The sequence below is a fragment of the Cynara cardunculus genome (assembly GCF_001531365.2).
Source record: "Cynara cardunculus var. scolymus isolate 2C chromosome LG 10, CcrdV1, whole genome shotgun sequence".
In the NCBI taxonomy this organism is placed as follows: domain Eukaryota; kingdom Viridiplantae; phylum Streptophyta; class Magnoliopsida; order Asterales; family Asteraceae; genus Cynara; species Cynara cardunculus.
The window spans coordinates 28,049,542-28,069,354 of record NC_037537.1 but is presented as its reverse complement, the minus strand read 5'-3'; the positions used below and the strand labels follow the sequence as shown (position 1 = coordinate 28,069,354).

General features: G+C 34.1%; 3 protein-coding genes across 6 annotated transcripts in view; 2 read left to right on the top strand and 1 right to left on the bottom strand.

Moving 5' to 3' along the window:
* The window catches only part of LOC112519727 (succinate dehydrogenase assembly factor 1, mitochondrial), a 12,199-nt gene extending 4,090 nt beyond the window's left edge, over positions 1 to 8,109 (bottom strand). The window contains exons 1-3 of one of the 4 annotated variants that reach the window (XM_025127969.1): positions 8,025 to 8,100; positions 5,511 to 5,852; positions 662 to 1,142 (exon numbers count right to left, since the gene is read on the bottom strand). In XM_025127969.1, the coding sequence (XP_024983737.1) occupies positions 5,515 to 5,805 (291 nt within the window). In that variant the 5' untranslated portion in view covers positions 5,806 to 5,852; positions 8,025 to 8,100 and the 3' untranslated portion in view covers positions 662 to 1,142; positions 5,511 to 5,514. Of the gene's footprint in view, positions 1 to 661; positions 1,143 to 5,273; positions 5,853 to 7,288; positions 7,785 to 8,024 lie in introns of those variants that run through there. The other 3 variants (XM_025127968.1, XR_003069937.1, XM_025127967.1) reach the window with 3 other exon arrangements.
* LOC112519726 lies at positions 1,899 to 2,857 on the top strand. Its single transcript, XM_025127966.1, has 2 exons — positions 1,899 to 2,105; positions 2,341 to 2,857. The coding sequence occupies exons 1-2, from the start codon at positions 2,023 to 2,025 to the stop codon at positions 2,687 to 2,689; spliced, it is 432 nt and encodes a 143-aa protein (XP_024983734.1). The 5' UTR covers positions 1,899 to 2,022; the 3' UTR covers positions 2,690 to 2,857.
* An 8,691-nt stretch (positions 8,110 to 16,800) lies between the features above and the next one.
* LOC112520197 (probable indole-3-pyruvate monooxygenase YUCCA4) lies at positions 16,801 to 19,408 on the top strand. Its single transcript, XM_025128497.1, has 4 exons — positions 16,801 to 17,424; positions 17,911 to 18,159; positions 18,258 to 18,383; positions 19,205 to 19,408. Exons 1-4 carry the CDS (start codon positions 16,801 to 16,803, stop codon positions 19,406 to 19,408), a joined length of 1,203 nt encoding a protein of 400 aa, XP_024984265.1.
* Positions 19,409 to 19,813: the final 405 nt, after the last annotated feature.

The window sequence follows — 19,813 nt, the reverse complement described above, 5'->3', positions numbered from 1 at the left end:
TTTGTTTGGAGACCTTTATATCTTATTTGAGGTTATATTCAATTTCGTTATGGAAGATTTTATTTTGTATTGGAGACTATATTTTGGAGGTTTTATATAGCGTTCCGTTACGTTTTGAAGTAACCTCCCTTCCTTCGGAATGGGGGTGTTACACAACATGTCTGTTAATAGACCAAAGGATCATTGTCCAAGCGATATCCAGATTACCCATTAAATCCTAGCCTCACATTCAAGGGTTTGGCTGAACATAAATCCAAGATTATTATACAATTTGAATGCATAATGTTCGTTCGGATGAATCAAAGAATCAGGGTGGGTTGAACCAATTGATTGAACACAAACCCTTCTTGTTCTCCACATGTCCCATGACCTATACTATCAAGATGGCATTGATATCATCGGGGTTAGATATAGTTTTCAAACCATAATCATTCAAGTGATGTTTAAACCAAAATATACATACATATACATATATATAGGGGCAGGTTCAAACGATTGAAACCTGATATAAAATTGAAACCTCTGGCCTCCTCGCAATAAGTTTAACTTCTCCCCTGATCCTTCCTCTACATATACACACACACACACATATACGTTTTCAGGAAAATAAATAAATCATCAAATCAAGCACAAGAGATTATATAACTTATCAAGAAAATTCAAGCACTTTTGATTCATAAAAGATGATAATCACCAAAACACACTGGTACAAAACCCCCAAAATGTAGATCAATTTTCCAGAGTAATATACACATAAGTTGTACCTTGCTCTGGGGAAAAATGGCTAGCCCTAAAACCTAAATGTTTTGCAGATGAAAACGTATGAAGCTGACGGAGTCAATCCAAGTCAAACCCAGAAAACCCATCTAATCTTTGCTCCGATATCTTCTGATAGCCAACGAATTTTGCGTAATCTTAAAGAAATTTGTACCAAAAATCTAGTAAAAGTTGCAATGAAACGAGATAACCATAAAATTACGCAAAAATCATTGGCTACAGCAGTAATGAAGGAGGCGAAGATCGGAAGACTAGGGTATGACGTGGAGTGACGCCGGCAGATTATTCACGATTCCTCCGATTGGTTCCTCCCGGACGGTTCCTTTTAGCTTTTTCAGATAGATGGAGGATATAAGGCTTGAACACTACAGAGAGAAAAACATTGACTTTTTAAGTTTACTTAATTATACAAATAGTCCCTGGATTATTTCTTTATTGACGCGTTTAGCCTTTTAAAATTTATGTTTTGCAAATTCAGTCTAATATCTATCATTTGTGATAATCAATTTTCTGATGTTGATTACCGTCAGTAACTTCCGTTAATGATAGGTAAAATACGTAAATCTTTTTCAACAAAATTATATAAAATTTAAAAACTAAACACAAATACAACCATCAAACTTAAATTAAATAAATATCCAAAATTCATCGAGCGTGGTTGAAGACCCACCAAATTCATCAATGAATAAACAAATACAAACAAAACGCACCTATCATGATCAAAAAAATCAACAAATAAGATGTTAATCGACACAAACTTTTAGAAGAAAATATGATTATAAAAAAATATGTTAGATATATTTTATTCATCCCAAATAAAGCATGATTGGTTTAATACCTGTATTTTATATATCTGGTTAAAAATCGCAATAGATCTTTAATGTTTATATTGTATATAGATGGACAAAATAAATGGTCCATTTCAAAAGGAAACGTACAAGCATGTTCACATGGTCTCCATCCAACAACGGCACACGGTAGAGAAGTTTCGTTCCACACTCCTTATTTGAAAACAGAGGTGTTGTAGCACGACAAGCATCTCGACACCCAGATCTTCGTTTCTTTCGTAATCGAAGGGGTACATTTTTGGCAACTTTTAGTTAGACAGAAATTAGGTGATATTTATAAAAGTCGATTGTTGATGGGGTCCAACCCACGTGGGCAAAACCATGGTTTTGGGCAATGCTTATAAAAGACTTTAAATAAGGTGATCACATCTCATACTTTTTGGCAAAAGAGAGAAATATGGTGATAACAACCAATTGTTGTTTCAACCACCGGCTACCCACCGCCCCTCCTGCCGCAACTCAACCACCACCATCCGCCAGGTATGTCGAGTTAGCCACCATCATCCGTCTTTCATCTAATTATCATCATCCGAACTCATGGGTTGAACCAGTGTTGTCCAACAAAAAAGTCGGTTCATGTTAGCACGTATCGTACACCTTTTGCTAACATACGCCGGCTAAAAGAAATTTAAAACCCACATGGTATATTTACCTATTTATCCACATGTCAAAGATCTTTTTGTATTTGACACTTTTGGGTCGTGTTTTTGTGTAGGCCAAAAAGGGTGATTTCTTGGAGGAACCAATGTGTAGTTGGGATGGCATGTGTGATAATTGGCTTACAAACGGAGGGCATAGTTGGAAATAACGATGATTATGCAATCGCTGCCGATGCAAAGGCGGTTGTGGAATCAAAGGTAAAGGGGAAGAAGAGGTGGAGCGATAAGAGAATGTGTCCAGCATGGCAATTAAATTCGTTGGAGACAATTGTGCCGGAAGATCTTCCACGACCATCACACAAGCGGAGATGGGAGGGCGTTGGTGATCATCTGAGAGTTGCTCCGCCAGTAAAAGCCTCCACCGCCACCGTCGTTGGTGCCAACAACGGTTGTTTCTCTATGTAGATTCTTGATCACTTTGGTGAAAGAGTAGACGTTCCATATACTTATGGTTGTAAATATCATACAAAATACATGTTCATATAAAAACACTTAGATTTGAAACAATATTCGACTTGTACTTAGATTTGGATTCATGCTTCAGCTCAAGATTATTATTTTGACTTTACATGCACGAAATAAATTTTATCAGCTTTACTTCAGAAATTAATAGATGTCATATTGTGACGTATGTAAAATGAAGCTATTTGATAAAGTGATTTCATTACGAATTTTTGAATTCAAACATAGAACGACTTGCATAAGTTTGATGGATAGCAATGGGGTCGCTGTAATCCTGTGAGCGTATGACCTTGTGACGTGAAAATGGCTCAAGATTATAATCGAACAAAGACAAATTTGAGTAAATCTACATATCTTGTAATCATTGCATACATTTAAAAAAGACAAATATCCTAAAAATATTGTATATTTCTCAATAAAAGAATAAAAAAATATTGTATATTTTTTAATAAAAGAATAAATATCTTGAGTAGGTGAAGGGGTTTCATGTTAGAAAGAAATAGCAGTACAAGTAGAAAGGTTGTAAAGTTGAAGTACATGTACTACAACTACAAGAAGGAAGACATCAACAAGGACTTGTGGTTACAAGATGTTGATGCTACTTGTCCATTTATGATACAACTCATGTTGACCCAAATATTCAAATATGAAACTGGTTTGACGAGAAGAGATAGTTAAGGAAAAATTATGTGAATAATTCAAACCCAGAAAAAAAAAAGTATTTAAAGATGTATAGGTGAACTGATATTACAAATTATGCGTATGGGTTACGCAAGGGCGGCCTAGGTAGTGGATGAGATGGGCAAAGGCCCAAGGCATCACTGCTCATAGTACTTTAAGCCTATATTAGGTTCAGTTTTCAAGTTTTTTTTAAAAAAAAAAAATTTAATCGGGTTCTCTCTACTCTCTCTATCCACCGCCTACCTCAATTACTCAATCGACGTCTCGACCTTGCATCCCTCTAAAACAACCTCGATCATATCTAGTATTTACTTGTACAATATCTAATTTGGTTGTTTGCATATTTGGTGCCAATCTAGTTATATGGATATATGGTTTACTTGCATAGTTACTCCAACGGTCATGAATCTTGAATTGAAAAATTTTGGTTCTTGATTTCTTGAATTTTGAATCTTGGTTATTTGCATATTTTGTCTTGAACCTTGGTTATTTGTCGACTAGCATGAGTCAAGAGAGACTTAACAGGTTACTAATTTTGAGCTTAGAAAGTAAGTTTTTAACAAATGTTGATTATGATAGATTAATTGATGATTTTGCTTCACGAAATGCATAAAGACAACGTTTTAGGTGATATTATCTTTGTTTTGTTGTTCAACTGAAACTCATGTCGTATAGCCAGGTAGAAAAGCAGCAAAAAAATAAATGGGTTTCGGTTTATGTTCCTCGTCGTAACTTTTTTCCCAACAATAATCGGCATGGGGATGAGCCGCCTAGCTTGACTCGGTTCCAACCCCTTAAAAAATTGGGTGTTCTATGTTTGTTGGGTAAGAGTCATCACCCTCACTTACTTACCAGATAAGACTCTTGATCCTCGTTTTCCTTCATACCAGGTAAGATTCTCGGTCTTTGTTATGTTCACCCAACAAAGTAATTGAACCGGTAAACGTTTATCAAGATAAGTGTTTAATAAGTGTTTAGTATGCGGTTATAAATTCTACGATGTGGCCACAAGGCCAACTATAATGTATAGATATGAACATTGGGCGATGAAGAATACAAATAATAGAAAGTTAAAAGTTGCATAAATGAGGATGTTACACTGTAGCAGGACCATGTTTGACAGGACACCGAACTAGGCCTTTAATTCGGAGCTAAGATGTGCTACCATAGATAAACTGAGAGTGGTTTGGGCAGGTTAGAATGAGGCATATGATGGCCCTAAATGTTTTCAATGGCATGATATCTTGTAGAAGTTCCGAACAGGGGAAATTGACATAAATGGCCTTTTGTATTTGAATATTCATTTGAGATTTTATACATCGTCTAAAACAACAATTTGTATCAGTCATATCAGTTAGCCATAAACTTTGGGTTTGTGGATGGAATCTCCCAAGAAGGGTTAAAATGTCAATTCGAATGAATCATCCTTTCCACAGAGGCAAATCTTTGTCTGTTAGGGTTTCACTTTCTAGTCATTTCCTGATCCAAATTCACTTTTTAGCCAATCCTTATGTAGAAGGCTTACGCATATACGTAAAGATTGGTTTCCGGCCAGAAATAAAATAAATAAATTAGAACTCTTAAACAGGAAGTGGAATGCTTATGCAGAAATTCGAATCCTTAAGCAAAAAGTGGAATCGTTAGGCAGAAACCTTAGCCATATGCATAGGGATTCTTTTTGTATGTTTTATTATTGCCGAAACCCAATCCTTACGCATATGTGTAAGCCTTCTATGTAAGGATCAACCAAAAAGTGAACTTGGATTAGAAAATGGCTAAAGATAAGTTAGGGCAATTAAAAATCAAACATCAAATATTTCTGGAATCAAGTATTAGACCTTCTATAAGATGAGCAAACTTCTATTTTCTCATTGAATTATAGTTTTACATAAAAAAAAACAGTCAGGTATGGTAACAATCAGCTTAAACCAAGCAGAAAGACAATAATACTCTAGGATATTTTTTTCTTTATATATATTTATTCATCATTAGGTGGAATCAGATGAGAAAAAACAACAACAAACAACAACAACATCATCATAAGAGGATTTGATGTAAAAAGGAGCGAGAAGTGATGGTTTACCAGATTATCGTTTTGTAGTATCAGAAAACTTTCCATTTGACGAAGATAACATAACGGAATCAACGGTTTTGAGTTGATCGAGTTGCTTTTTACCACGACGAAGCAGGTACTCGATATGTAGGAAGTTCTTGCGATCGATCAGTTTGGAATTTTGACGAAACTCGGCTGATACAATTGACTCAATGTGGCTCCGGTTTTCTGGGGATTTACATCGTGCTGTTCTGAGAAACCCTCTGTACAATGAAAGTACTTGCTTCTGAATACCAGATAATTTTTGTCCCCTGGATGCTCCCATTATAAAAAGCTTCAAGTTTACCGTCTTCGGTTTTTTTATAACTTCCCCTGCATACCAATAAACTAGGCCTCACCAAATGGTGCACAGTGGATACTAATAATAGTAGTTAAGGTATCAAATACGATAACATATTATACATATAGCAGTAGTACTGGCAGTTAAAGGTATGAAATAGATACACAAAGCTTGGTGGGAGTTCTCGGTGGGTTTAAACTCTTCTTCTGCAATAATCCACACCTCGTTTCCCATCAGGCTAAAGCCACAAGAACCAAACTCTTTTTCTTTGAGCATATAATACCTCAGAAATGCAAAATGGTCGGATTTAGAACAATCGGGAACAAATTAAAACAACTCTCTTCTTCTTCTTTTTTCTCATGGATTAGAACCAAACTCGAAGAATCCATTGGCCCATTATTTCCATTAAACAACTAATCGAAATAACCAATCTGTAAGATCCCACACCGGTTGGGGAGGGGAACTAAGGTTGCCTTACAAGAGATTGAATACCTCCTCAATCAAATGCGTTTGAAAAACCGTGAGTCCAAGTGTGGACAAAGCGGACAATATTTGGTATGGTTGTCCTGAGATGTTACACAATCTATCCTTCTTTAACCTCATACTAGAAGACTTGGATTCTTATCTTGGATGCATTCAATGCAACTTTGGTCCCTAGTTTTTGCTTCTCTTGCTTTAGTCAACTTGTTTACATTTTTTCCCTCTTTATTCTTGGTTTGTTCTATAGTTGTCCATGCCTGATGCTTTAACCATTAGCTTCACTTTTTGGTTAATTTTTTACTTATCCATATTTTCTGCCATTACAATATCTACTATTATCCTAATAAAATATAAATTGCTTTCATAACTAATTTCAAAAACAGATGAAAGTTATATATGTTACAAACAAATAAAATGGATGGGCGAAGAGGTGATAATGGTTAAGAGGTCTTGAACACAACTTACAACCACCTTAGCATATAGCATATGAGTATGATAAACTTTACAAACCACAGCTCTACTCCTCGAGGTAAAGGTAGAGGCAGGACCAGTTCATTTGTAAGGGCAGTGGTTCAAAAAACACATATTTTTTGCATCACTAATCAATGGTAGCATTGGAATTTAACCAATGATCAGAACTATAGCATAAAGTATCATCACTCTTACTATATTTTTGGTAAACAAAACTGGTAACTTGCGATTGTTGTTTTAATAGATTGACCAGATCCATTAGGATGTCCTAACAAATTCTATAACAGCTTAAAACTCACAAAATTGAAATGATTATGACTTGCAGTTTACTAGATAAATGATGAACTACATAGCAATCAATAATCAAAATCAACTTCATATAAAAAAACCTAATCTAAATCATAACATCATCAACAAATACAATAAAAAATCAAGTCAAAATAAAAACAACTCAAAGAACAAGACATAATCTGAGGAAAAATTAAAAAAATTAGGATTCGGGAAATCAAGAATTTACCAATATTTTAGATTCCAAACTTATCAGACCAGAGTCCAGAAAGCAGAAGCCAGAAGCCAGAAGAGAGGAGAGCTAGGAAAGAGAAACAAATGGACAGACTTTGGGCGGTCGATTAAGGGCAGATATCGAGAGCCGAGAGTCCAGAAGGCAGAAGCCCAGGGCCAGAGTAGGTCGTCACCGGTGAGCAGTGGGCAGCGATCGAATCACAGAATTCAGAAGAGAGGAGAGGGCGTGCGTAGGGCAGACAATGAGATCGAGGAAGACGAGAGTCGAGATATTGAGAGGGAGGCGTGAGATAGAGAGAACAGAGAACCGATTTCTGAAAATTTTCGGAGACGCAATCTACTAAACTCTGCTGCCATGGGCGTTGGCCCGCTTCGCGCTATACAAATAGCCATGATCTTCTTCATATTCCATCCTAGCTTTCCTCAACGGCATAAAAACTCGATTTCTGACCCAACTAAGGATGTTGCATTACTACTTCGACTTTGGTACACTACCACAAAATTGAACCTAATTAGATACCCAAACTCCATAAACACTAAAAAGTACTTTCATCATCCAAGTATTATTCTACGCATAAATCATCCGCTTTCTGATCTAATTTTAAACAAATCAATGAAGAGCAAACCAAATTTGAGGTCGTTCTTATGCAAATCAGCAGAGATCAAAAATCAAAACGCAAAAACGAACTAAAGTAGCAATTACATAATGGCGAAATAGAGAGAAACCGAACCTTGAAAGGAATTAAAACATATTCTCGAGCTTTGTTTCGTGGCTTTGCAAATTTCTGGCGGAAGAGATGAAAAGCTGTGCGAATTGTTTTCATGGACCAAAAGATGGCCACGGAAGCTAGTGAGACTGAGGATGGTTTGGGCGAATATAAGGCCTAATGGGCTAACTTATTGAGGTATCGGCCCATTAAACTGGGTTGAGCCGCACTAAGACAAAAAGCTTACTATAATAACTTACTCTATCATTAAGACGAACCAAGTAAATCTTAGGGGCTGTATGGTAATTGTTGAATGATTTGGTGCGGAATAATAAAAGTGGTCAGAATGATTAAGAGACTCTCATGATATAGTGCAAAATGAAATATAATTGTTTAGTAATTGTGTATAATGAAATTAGGGCTCTTAATGGTTAAGGGAGGCAAATGATACAAAATCATTCAAAGGGTTCTAGAACCATTAAGAGACAGACTTTTTTTTGTTAAACAAGATTCACCTCTTAGATTCTTTAAAATGAAGATTTTGGTGATTTTTACTCCAACAAATTCCCTAAAACCTTCTTAAAAACGGAGAAAGTATGAGATAAAGGATGAAAATCTCCAAGTGTGGAGATCTCTCCAAAGATGAATACTTATGAGAGAAAAATCATTTTTTATTCATTCTACCAATAAGATTGATTGAATTTAAATGTTTAGGATAGAGAAATAATATTATATGAGCTATATTTGAATATTTTAATAATATAGTTAATTATGTAATCTCCAAAATATAAAATCTGTTAAAAATGAAGATAAACTTTTTTGAAGATTTTTACTTTTTACTTTTTTTATTTTAGATTATCTGTTGGAGATATTCTAACACAAGAAATGATATAATATAGTTCAGGCCCATCATGCAATGGGCTTTTAAGGATATTAATGGGCTGATCAATTTACTCGGTATAAAACTCCAAACGTGCAATATGCAAATATGACATTTGGAGTTTTATACCCACTTAAATTATATAATATTTATATAGCGTAACGTAACAAATAAATTCATGCACATTTTAGATTGAACCTTTAACCTGCAAAAAAATCCAAAGATTCGGGTATTTGAAGTTAAAGACTTTAACCCAATTTAATAAATAAAAAATACTTTACTTGAATACTGCTTATTTGTAAAAGATGTTTAGAAATCAATCACATGAATAATTGAAATATAATTGTAAGTTATATAAGTAGTTAGTCAAATCTATAAGCCATTTAACAAATGTAACCGCGTAAACGATTATCGGGTATGATTCATCATCTCGTTTGCCTTATCCGGTAAGATTTTCGACCATCAAAATGACATAATAAGATCACTGGTAATCAAATTTTAGTCAGTAAATATTAATCAGGTAAAAACTATGATCGATAGTAAGATTTTAGGTTTTTGTAGGAATAGTGCAATATTGTCAGTATCCCACGTTTGAAGGCCAAGTCTCCTCGTACTGTAAATAGTATGCTACTTACGATATGATATCGTGGCTGAAATTGGGCAACAAAGTTAAAATTCAGTACTGTTTGAATGGAAATGCAAGTCACCCTTTGTAATCATATTCCCCTTTAACAAATATTCTACTTCCAATAGCCCCTCAACCATTCATCATGCTTCTATCATTGATTAATTGCTCTTTTGCTTCCTCTTCACATATACATATACATATACATATACATATACATATACATATACATATACATATACATATATATATATATATATAGAGAGAGAGAGAGAGAGAGGGACAAGTCCCATTAAAAACTGGGAACCGCACACGATAGGCCACGTGTCCTTCAAGATTAGTTTTCATCGTGAATAACACATTCATAATGAATATGGATGTGTTATTCACCATGAATCACACATTCATGATAAATAAAACATTCATAAGTTTGATGAATATATTACATGCCGCGTTGTGGATGGTCCCCCAGGTTCCTAATCAATTTTGGGTTCCATTATATTCCGGTGAAAATGAAAGTTATGGTGAGAATGGTAAGAAATGTTCTCCACCTTTCGATCGATCCTAATTGAAAAGAACCACTAGATCAATTTCCTTCTAAACTACAATTTATGAGTTGTTTTGAGATTAAAAGTGATCGAGGGTCCAAATCACTTATTAGACTTCTCATCTTTAACTCTTATTCTCACATGATCCTTCGTTTGTATAAATACGTCAGTTTCCAAAGGGTTTTGAGGCAATTCAACAGCTTGGAGGAGCATTTTGGTCCCCTTATTGCTCTTTGATAAATCTGTGGGTACATTTTCTTGTCCTCCATATATATGAACAACAACATGGTGTAAACATCAATTGGATATCAAAATCAAGAATTCAAGAATGGAGACAATCTAAGAGCTTATTATCATCTTGTCCTCTATTTTAAGTGCTGTTTATTATCATTGTTGGGAGAATATTTGACCCAAATTCCTTGGGATTCAAAAGCAACAGATAAAGGCTCCATAAACCCTGGCTAGAACGGGAGCCACACCAAACACAAAGTGAGTGCCATTTATGCAACAAACATGAGTGACTATTGAAACAATGGCATTGCAAGCTTGTCCAGATAGAATCTTGATCATTGCAACATGGAAAAATGATTCGGTGGAATTTTGGCAGACCAATTGGGGCATACCTAGTGAAATATTCGGTTGTCATCGATCAATATCGACACCAGTCCAACCATCGATATTTACATCACAGATAGATTTCCAGTCGATCGATCGAGCATGGACCAACACAGATCTCCTGATCATCTTTTCCAGCAAAACCCTATACAAAACAAAAAGTGAGTAAAATGAACATCAAGAAATCTTGGCATCTGTCAGGATCCCACCATTGAAGAAAACCCCTTAATTCTTTCACTATAATGAGTAAAATGAATATCAAGAAATCTTGGAATTTGTCAGTATCTCACCATTGAAGAAAACCCTTAATTCTTGCACTATAATTAGTCTGGTACATATGATATATAGTGGCTGAAGCTGTAGAAGATGGTGAATTTTGTACCCAGTACGTCGTCGTCTGATCTATACTGCAAAGTAGATCCCACTTTATAATCCTAAAGTACCATATATTCTAAAAACCTGCCATATAATCACAACAATGAGGTCTCAGATATCTGAAACTTCCATAGCCACAATCATTTTAAAGATATGGTTTAAAACTCGTATGCATGTGATAAAGTTTTTCACAGTACTTTCCCCCCTCTCTCTTTATCGTTCCTTCCAAGTTAAAGCTGAGAGAATGCAGGCCGTAAAGAATCCGACTGAAGTTTCCATCAGACACTTGACACGAGATCGAACACGATACAATTATTTCACACCAAAATATTCAACTTTTACCGAAGAATAAGTAATGCAGTACCATTCAAAGAGTTTTTCACCATACTTTCTTATTTTACCTGTAGAATTCGATTTGTATTTTAGTTCGGAAATGTGAATTTGACGCTCCGTGGTTGAAGCGACATCGATCGACTGACAGCAATCGGGTGCATAGAGTGATCAACTTGAAGAGCTCCATCTTTGATTGTCCTTTTGTAAGTGTATTTATGAAATGTTAGTTAATGATTAATATGTGTGTGCATGGAGATGTAGGATTTATCCCACGTTTGTTGGTGATAAGTATTCAACAAGATTAGTCAAAGAAATGCAAACACAAGAAAGAAGATGCAAAGAGGGATAGGGATTCTAAGATAGATATTTCGAATATTATAAATTATTTGATAAAAATTATTAAAAATAATATTTTATACATGAAGTATTGTATATCGATGCATATTACTTAAAATTTAATATTACAATGTATATTGTGCATAAGTACAACTTATTAAAACTTTTTTTTAATTCGTGTAATTAACTGCGGATAAACATAATCAAATACAAGATAAATATCTCATTTTGAATATAAAAAATTAAAATATAATTAGGATAATCGTTAAATTTTAATAAAATATTTAATTATCATCCTTATAAAAATTATATTATTAAATAAAAATAAATTATTTTATTATTAAATCTAAATTAAATTATAATAAAAAATTGAATTAAAGAAATTACACAGAGAGTGAGAATTTTAAATAGTTAATTTAATACTAATATCGATACATTCTTTTTTCAAATTTATATTTCGTTCAAAATAAAAATATTATCGTTTTCTAAAACCACGTAAAACCGTATTATCTCGATAGAGAAAATGAATAAAATGAAATATTAAAATCGAGATATATCTCGATGCATTGCGCGAGTACCCTTCTAGTGTGTGTGTGTGTGTGTGTGTGTGTATCGTGTGAAACCAAGGGTTTTTCGTGAATCCCGTAAGATCAGTTCTCAACCCTTGGATTAGATCTACAATCTGAATATTCATAATCATAAAATTGCCACGAGACTTCTCAATAATCAAAAAATTGTCACCGTGCAACTTTAGACCATTAGCTTATGAAGTTAATCAATGAACATAAATTGGTCTTACGGGTCTTAAGAAAAACTTTTTTCTCACGTGAACCCAACCTCATATATACTTCCATCATTTCTATAAATATCGCTCAATTAATTGGGTTGCATTGGTTGTACAAATGGACATGGTTGTATTTGAAATATACCATATATATATATATATATATATAAACTCATTTTTCGTTGTGAACGACAAATCTTGGTCATTGATTAAAATATAGAAAACTAATCAACGGTTAAAATATACAAAAATTAATTAAAAAGTGATTAAGGACAAAAATAAAAGGTGGGATTTAGCATATCATGTTTGATTTTTTATTTTTTTTTTTAATTAAAAAAATTACCCTATTAATTTTTAAACTAAATTATCTTAAAAATAATTAATATTTTAATCAAAAAATCGAGCATTTCATTCTTTTTGATTTGGCATTCATCTCGATATAGTTTTTTATACGTTTTTTAAGTTAAATGGTATATCTGTATAATATTCATTATGAATATTTATGCACGTTCATATGTTTACAATTTTATGGATTTCGAAAATAATGTATACTTATATATATATATATATATATATATATATATATATATATATATATAACCCTTAAAAGGGCTAAAGTAATGCTAGAAAAATACCTAAAATATCTCTGATATTTTTAAAATGCGATAGGAAGAAGTATGGGGAGTTCGTTTATAGAATCCACTAGACATGGTCTTGATTTTTATACCCAATGAGAGCTAATAGCATGGTAGATATACCGAGTCCACGCATGACTCTTTTACAAACGAGAAAGTTCTTCACCGATCATAACATGTAACGAAAGGGGTTTACAATTGCCACTTATTAGGGTAAAATTCCAGAAACGGGATGATAGATGTTAAAAATACAAAGTAAAAGAGGCACGATAAGAAGAATACACAAAAGTTGGTAGATGAGTAGATTTACGAGGGTGTTGAGTATCGAGGAAGGTCCATAGTCCCATGAGAACTTGAAAAAGTTACGAGACAAAGGTCCACGATCTTAGAAGTATAAGTATACGTCTCTTGTAGATAGATATCGACGCGATAAGACTGATTTCTTCTACCAACCATTCATTCCACCAAATGAAATGATGAGTGATGCAATATGTTTCTATAGAGTCCTCCCTACAATACTAATCAAAAAGTAAACCAACTATTATTGATGCATGTTGCATGCATGCATAATTCTTTGGATGCAATAAGTGCCAAATGATCCCCACAAAGTTGTCATTGCTAAATTTTATACTTAACTAAACCATCATTTATAGGTTTTTTTATGGTCCCATAAATATAAACCCTATATATTTATGGTTTACGATTCAAGAAATGCATATCTCTGTATATTTTTCCTTTTCAAAAAATATTAACACCAAATTAATGTACTTAATGGGACGACATTTGTTACTAGTCATTATAAGTTGCTAAAACACATAAAATAATAGTAAAATTGATACACAAATAACTGATGGAATCATAGAGACAAATCCCGATGGGTAGCCGAATTGACGAAGCCTTGCTTATGCCAAATATTCCCCCACAAAGCCAAAGCCGTTGTTCTTGTTGAAATCCAAAAACAACGAAACGGTTAAAATCATGAAACTCTTCAAATCTCAACGGGACTTTGAGGGAACTTGAACAAAAAGATATAAGTATTCATACGAAATTAGCCTTGAATACTTACGTTTTTTTTTTGGTTCAACTTACAGCTGTTGTTGAAATTCCAAAACCGTGATTTAACTTTCCCTTAAATCTCGGTGATATACCATTTCATATAGCTATTGAACAAGATTAGTAAAAGAAATATAAAGAGAAGGGGAAAAAATGCAAAGAGTCTACAGATTCTGATCGAAAGATAATTTATAAAAAATAAACACAAAATAAACAGGTGAAAATACACTAAAACACAAAGAATATATCAGAATACCTAAAACCCAACTTATATTAATAGCTGGGGATTAAAATTGCATGCCTTTGAAAAGTCCAACTTGGAGACATCCTATGCCAAAATGTATTTTAACTCGATCTACCTAAATGAAGTAACGATGCCAACCTTGATGGTAAGCAACCATGACACAGGATATAGGCCAAAAGGTAACTTACCACCAATGTGGAAGAATCAAAGCCGACCAACGATGTTGCAAACTATTCAAGGACTACGTTATCCGTAATTGCTAAGGAACAACAAATTAGGAACGAGAGATTAAGAAATGAGAATCCTTGGAGAACCGCATATCCATTCTAGCAATTGATGGGCACCAAACTAGCCAAATTTCAATTAAGCACAAACCCAATCATCGCTACTAGTTAGGCTTGTGACGTCAAGTGTCATTTTATACTTTGCAGATGTGGAATATTTCCCAAAAAAAGAAAAAAAGCTACATATGCTTCTAGGATATTAACGGGATGAAGCAACTTATTGGTAGTATGATCTCATGTTGACTCATATAGAGGTAGAAACTGAAAAGATGATGTGGAATTTGTTTGAAATTTCTTGGAAGGTCAGTATCGCATAGGCAATTCGTACAATTCAAGTAAGCTTATTCCACTTTCAATTAATACATGGACGAATTCAACGAAAAAAATCAAGGGTTTGCGCCTTACTTGATATATACCGAATAGAAGATAGTGAAAGTGTTATCAATGAATGTCGGTTTCTAGTTAATATCAAACACATAAATAAGTAAGTTATGAATGACCAAATATTCATACTTAAAGACAAATACCATTAAATAGAAAGGTATGACTCAACCAACATGCAGCACTCAAATTGAGATTGGATTAGGTTTTACATTAGCTGACTAAGAATGATACTCAATCTGACGCTGACGTAACAACAAAAATCGAAGATCAATCGACCGAGCCCCGCGGGTCAAAACGTGGCCCAAATCAAACAAGATTCAATGGTCATTAATAAAGATCAAATTGCTCCAAGACCCAACCATGAAACGTGAACTCTCATTCGACGACTGACTAAGATGTGATAGTGAATGAGATTGATTAGTATCAAGAAAACCATATATTAAATGAATAGTGGCGTCATTGGATCAATCGAATAAAATCCAATAAAACCATATCCACCAACTAAATCCAACAAACATTTATTGAATCAAAATGCAAGATTACAATTTGTCAATTCAATACGTAGAGAATCACATAACAAATCTTGCCTAAATCCTATTAAATTGTCTCTGTCTTGCAACGTGATAAATCTAATCTATGCATCATTCACAACCTCCCAAGTGTGATTCGTATACCAAGTACGGCCCTGTGTCCTATTTCCATATGCTATGATACTCACCAAACTGGAACTTTCAAAACAACCCCCTCTAGTTTTATAATTTCCAAAGACTTCCCTTTTAGTTCTTTTATTTTCAAAAAGACTACATATCTTCACACTAATGACTAAATCAACCAACCCCAAATCTCCATGACCTAACGAGATCGTTTTTTATATTTCTTTATAAAACATTAAATTAAAAAGAACATTGTACTTATTCGAAAACGAAAGAAAGATCTTGTTTCTTTAAAAAAAACAACAAATTGTATTTTATTTTAAAAAAAAACGTAATTTCGAAATCTTTATTTCGTTTATGTTATATAAAAAGACATATTATAACTTTATAACACAATCTTTTTAAATAAAAAGATTTGGGTATATAATTTGGACCATGACCATAACCTTAACCTATAGATATGGGGATTAGTTGGCGCGTGAATAGATAACCAAATGTGGTGCAAGTGGTGGAGTATTTGGCTTATAAATTCAACTCAACTACACACAGCAAAACACACAGTCATCCACATAAATGTATTTATAGCTTCCCTTCTCTTCTCCTCTTTGCCCCTTCACTTCACTTCAAATCCCTCCCTTTTTCTCTGCACAGAAAAGCCTCAGAAGAAAGAGCCTTGAGAAAGTGAACCAAATCCTTTCCTTAACCTTCACGCCTCCATATTTACACCTCCATATCTCTCTCTCTCTCTCCAAGAACAAAATTTTCTCTCTCTACCTCTCACTTCTCATAAAGACCCTCTGTTCGTTTTTCCTTTTCTCTTTCTCTATCTACATTTAAATACCGTCAGAAAACTCACTCCCAACCAACGCACATTTCCCTTCTCTCAACACCCTTTTAAACTCTCAGTCTTTAAAGTAAAAGAGAAGAGAAACAGAGCATTTCTTGGATAACAGAGGGGTTTTCTGTAAATTTCTCGCTGAAAGACTCTTCATTTCATCATTTTTTTCTTGGTTTCTGTTGAGGGTTTTCATCTTTCTTGATAAACTTTTTGATGGGTTCTTGTGAAAAAGATCAATTCGTCATGAAATTTGATGGGCCAATCATAGTGGGTGCTGGGCCTTCTGGTATAGCTGTGGCAGCTTGCCTTCAAGAAAATGGTGTCGCTTCTCTTGTTCTTGAGAGAAGTGATTGCATTGCATCTTTATGGCAACACAAAACGTATGATCGTTTAAAGCTTCATCTCCCCAAACAATTCTGTGAGCTTCCATTGTTTGGGTACCCAAAGAATTTCCCAAAATATCCCACAAAAAACCAGTTTGTTTCTTACATGGAGGCTTATGCAGAGCACTTTGAAATCAAGCCAAGATTCAACCAGGCGGTGGCTAGTGCTGAGTTTGACTTTGAAAGTGGGGTTTGGAGGGTGAATACACAAGATTCCGTTTATGAATCACGGTGGTTGGTGGTGGCTACCGGCGAGAATGCGGAGGCAGTTGTGCCGGAGATTCAGGGGATTGAGAAGTTTGAGGGGGTTGTTAGGCATACAAGTGAGTACAAAAGCGGATGCGAGTTTAGAGAGCAAAGAGTTTTGGTTGTTGGATGTGGGAATTCTGGCATGGAGGTCAGTTTGGACCTCTGCCGTTACAATGCAAGTCCTTTTATGGTTGTTAGAAACTCTGTAAGTTCATCATAACACCCTTCTTTTCAGTGTGTGTTTTTAGGTGTTGTGTGTGTTGTTATGATTAGGGTATTATTGCTCTAATTCTATATGTCAAAGTCAATTTCATTCACCTTTTGGTTTACTTTTTGAAATGGGGTTTCTTTTTTATTGGAAAAAAAAAGAAAATCATTTCTCAAACCAAAAACCCCCAAAATTTTCACCACAATCTTGTTCTTGATTATTTTTCATGTGGGTATTTCTTGAATTTGTTCTTTTCTTGATATAATCACTAAATTGTATATTTCTCCATTTGGGTATTTGATCTTTTTGCTTAAAAATGTTTTCTTGACATGAAAACTTCCATTTAACAAGAAGTGATTTGAGTCACATGCTTTAAAACCTGTATACTGTTGTCTCTTTAACTATTTTAATGCTATCAAGATTTTTTTCCCAAGTATTTTGACTTTTGGGGATATTTGTGTGGTTGTTTTAATGCAATTACAGGTTCATGTTCTGCCTAGAGAGATGTTTGGATTCACAACATTTGGAATAGCTATGGCACTTCTCAAATGGCTACCTCTTAGGGTGGTGGACAAATTAATCTTGTTTATGGCCAATTTAACTCTAGGAAGCACCGACAAATTAGGCCTCCGGCGGCCAAAAACGGGCCCCCTTGAGCTCAAAAACGCCACCGGAAAGACCCCGGTTCTTGACACCGGAGCCTTATCTCTAATAAAATCCGGTAACATCAAGGTAACCATCCATAGATTCCCTATCACATACATTAATAAATTGTACTACATTTATATTTCTTTTAGACTTAAATTTATGATTAATTGGAATGTTTGTAGGTGGTGGAACAAGGAGTGAGGGAAATCACCAAAAGTGGAGCCAAATTCATGGATGGTCAAGAGATTGCATTTGATTCTATAGTATTGGCAACAGGGTATAAGAGCAATGTGCCATTTTGGCTCAAGGTAAATTCCATGAATACCCTGATCAAGTTTTTGTCTGAATCTTGCATGAAATACTTGTACTATTGTATTATATAGAGGTGATAGGAAGATTCACATGTGAATAGTTGACAAAATCCATTTAAAGATTCATATATGAACCTTTCTTTAACCTCTTTTCACGATATTTAGGTATCTTATTTGAACTGACGTAACGCAGCAGGTATATAAAGATTTAAACGATAAGTATCAGATATTTTTTGTATTTATTTTTATCTTATTATTTATCTCACATCACTTTCCAAGTGTTACACCTTGAGAAGCCTACAAAATGGTTTTTAGTAACCAAAAAAGTGTAAAACTGATGGCACTTGTTTGGATGATTCTCATCTCATAACATTTTTGTTGTCATTTTATGATGTGTTACTATCAACAAGTATTCTCATCATTATATTTCTCCCTTTTCTATGTCTTTTTGCCAAATAAAGATTTAAACAACTTACAAAATGCCAGAAATTAAGTTTCTAAATCAAGGGTAATGTACACATTTTAATGCATGTTGTACTAGTCATTCAACCATTGTTGTAGTGGTTTTAGGCATTTCTTCTCTGGGAATAGAAGATAAATATAAAAATATTCTTTTTTTCTCTGTTTTCTAGAGACAGAATCAGAATTGAAATGTGTTGTGCATATAATGATCTCATTATTTTGTCTTTTGATGGTAAGCATGACCCACATATTTTCAAATATTTTGTTATTAAAACAATAAAATAATGTTTTTTTTTAATTTTTAATTTTAAAAATTAAAAATTACTATATTCTGATAAAATTTGTTTCCGATATAGGGAAGTGATTTCTTTACGGAGGATGGAATGCCGAAAACTCCCTTTCCAAATGGTTGGAAAGGGGGAAACGGGTTATATACGGTTGGGTTCACTCGAAGAGGTCTTCTAGGGACGACATGTGACGCACTAAACATCGCAAAGGACGTTACTGATCAATGGCGGTCCATGATGTGCAATTCTAAGCACGAGTTTAGGTCAAAGTAGTGTATGGATAACGGAATAAAGATGAAAAAGAAAATGAAAAGAGGGATAAATAGCATTTTTATTTTTCTTTAGATGGTGTAGGGGTATGTTAGTAATTCACTTTGGGGAATGTTTTACCAAACAACATTGTCTTTTAGGTTGTTCACAATTTGTGATGTTCTTTGGTTATTTGTTGGTGGGGTTACAATTGTAAATTAACAAGTTTTGTAATTCACTCTTTTTTGCATATTTTCTTTCCTTTGTTGTCTTGCTTGTACATTTTCATGTTTTCAATCAATTTTTTTTGTGTTGTTCACTACTTTACCATCTATAAATTTTAATGCCTAAAAGCAACTTCAATCGTACGGAATTTTAGTCGTAAAAAGAGTGTAAAAATCATGAGAAATTCTTTCTATGGGCTCATGC

Coding starts and splice junctions, on each gene's coding strand:
- LOC112520197 (XM_025128497.1), top strand. CDS start 16,801: ATGGGTTCTTGTGAAAAAGATCAATTCGTCATGAAATTTGATGGGCCA. Junction 18,160..18,257: donor TAAAATCCGGTAACATCAAG/GTAACCATCCAT, acceptor GAATGTTTGTAG/GTGGTGGAACAAGGAGTGAG. Junction 18,384..19,204: donor ATGTGCCATTTTGGCTCAAG/GTAAATTCCATG, acceptor TTTCCGATATAG/GGAAGTGATTTCTTTACGGA.
- LOC112519726 (XM_025127966.1), top strand. CDS start 2,023: ATGGTGATAACAACCAATTGTTGTTTCAACCACCGGCTACCCACCGCC. Junction 2,106..2,340: donor CAACCACCACCATCCGCCAG/GTATGTCGAGTT, acceptor GTTTTTGTGTAG/GCCAAAAAGGGTGATTTCTT.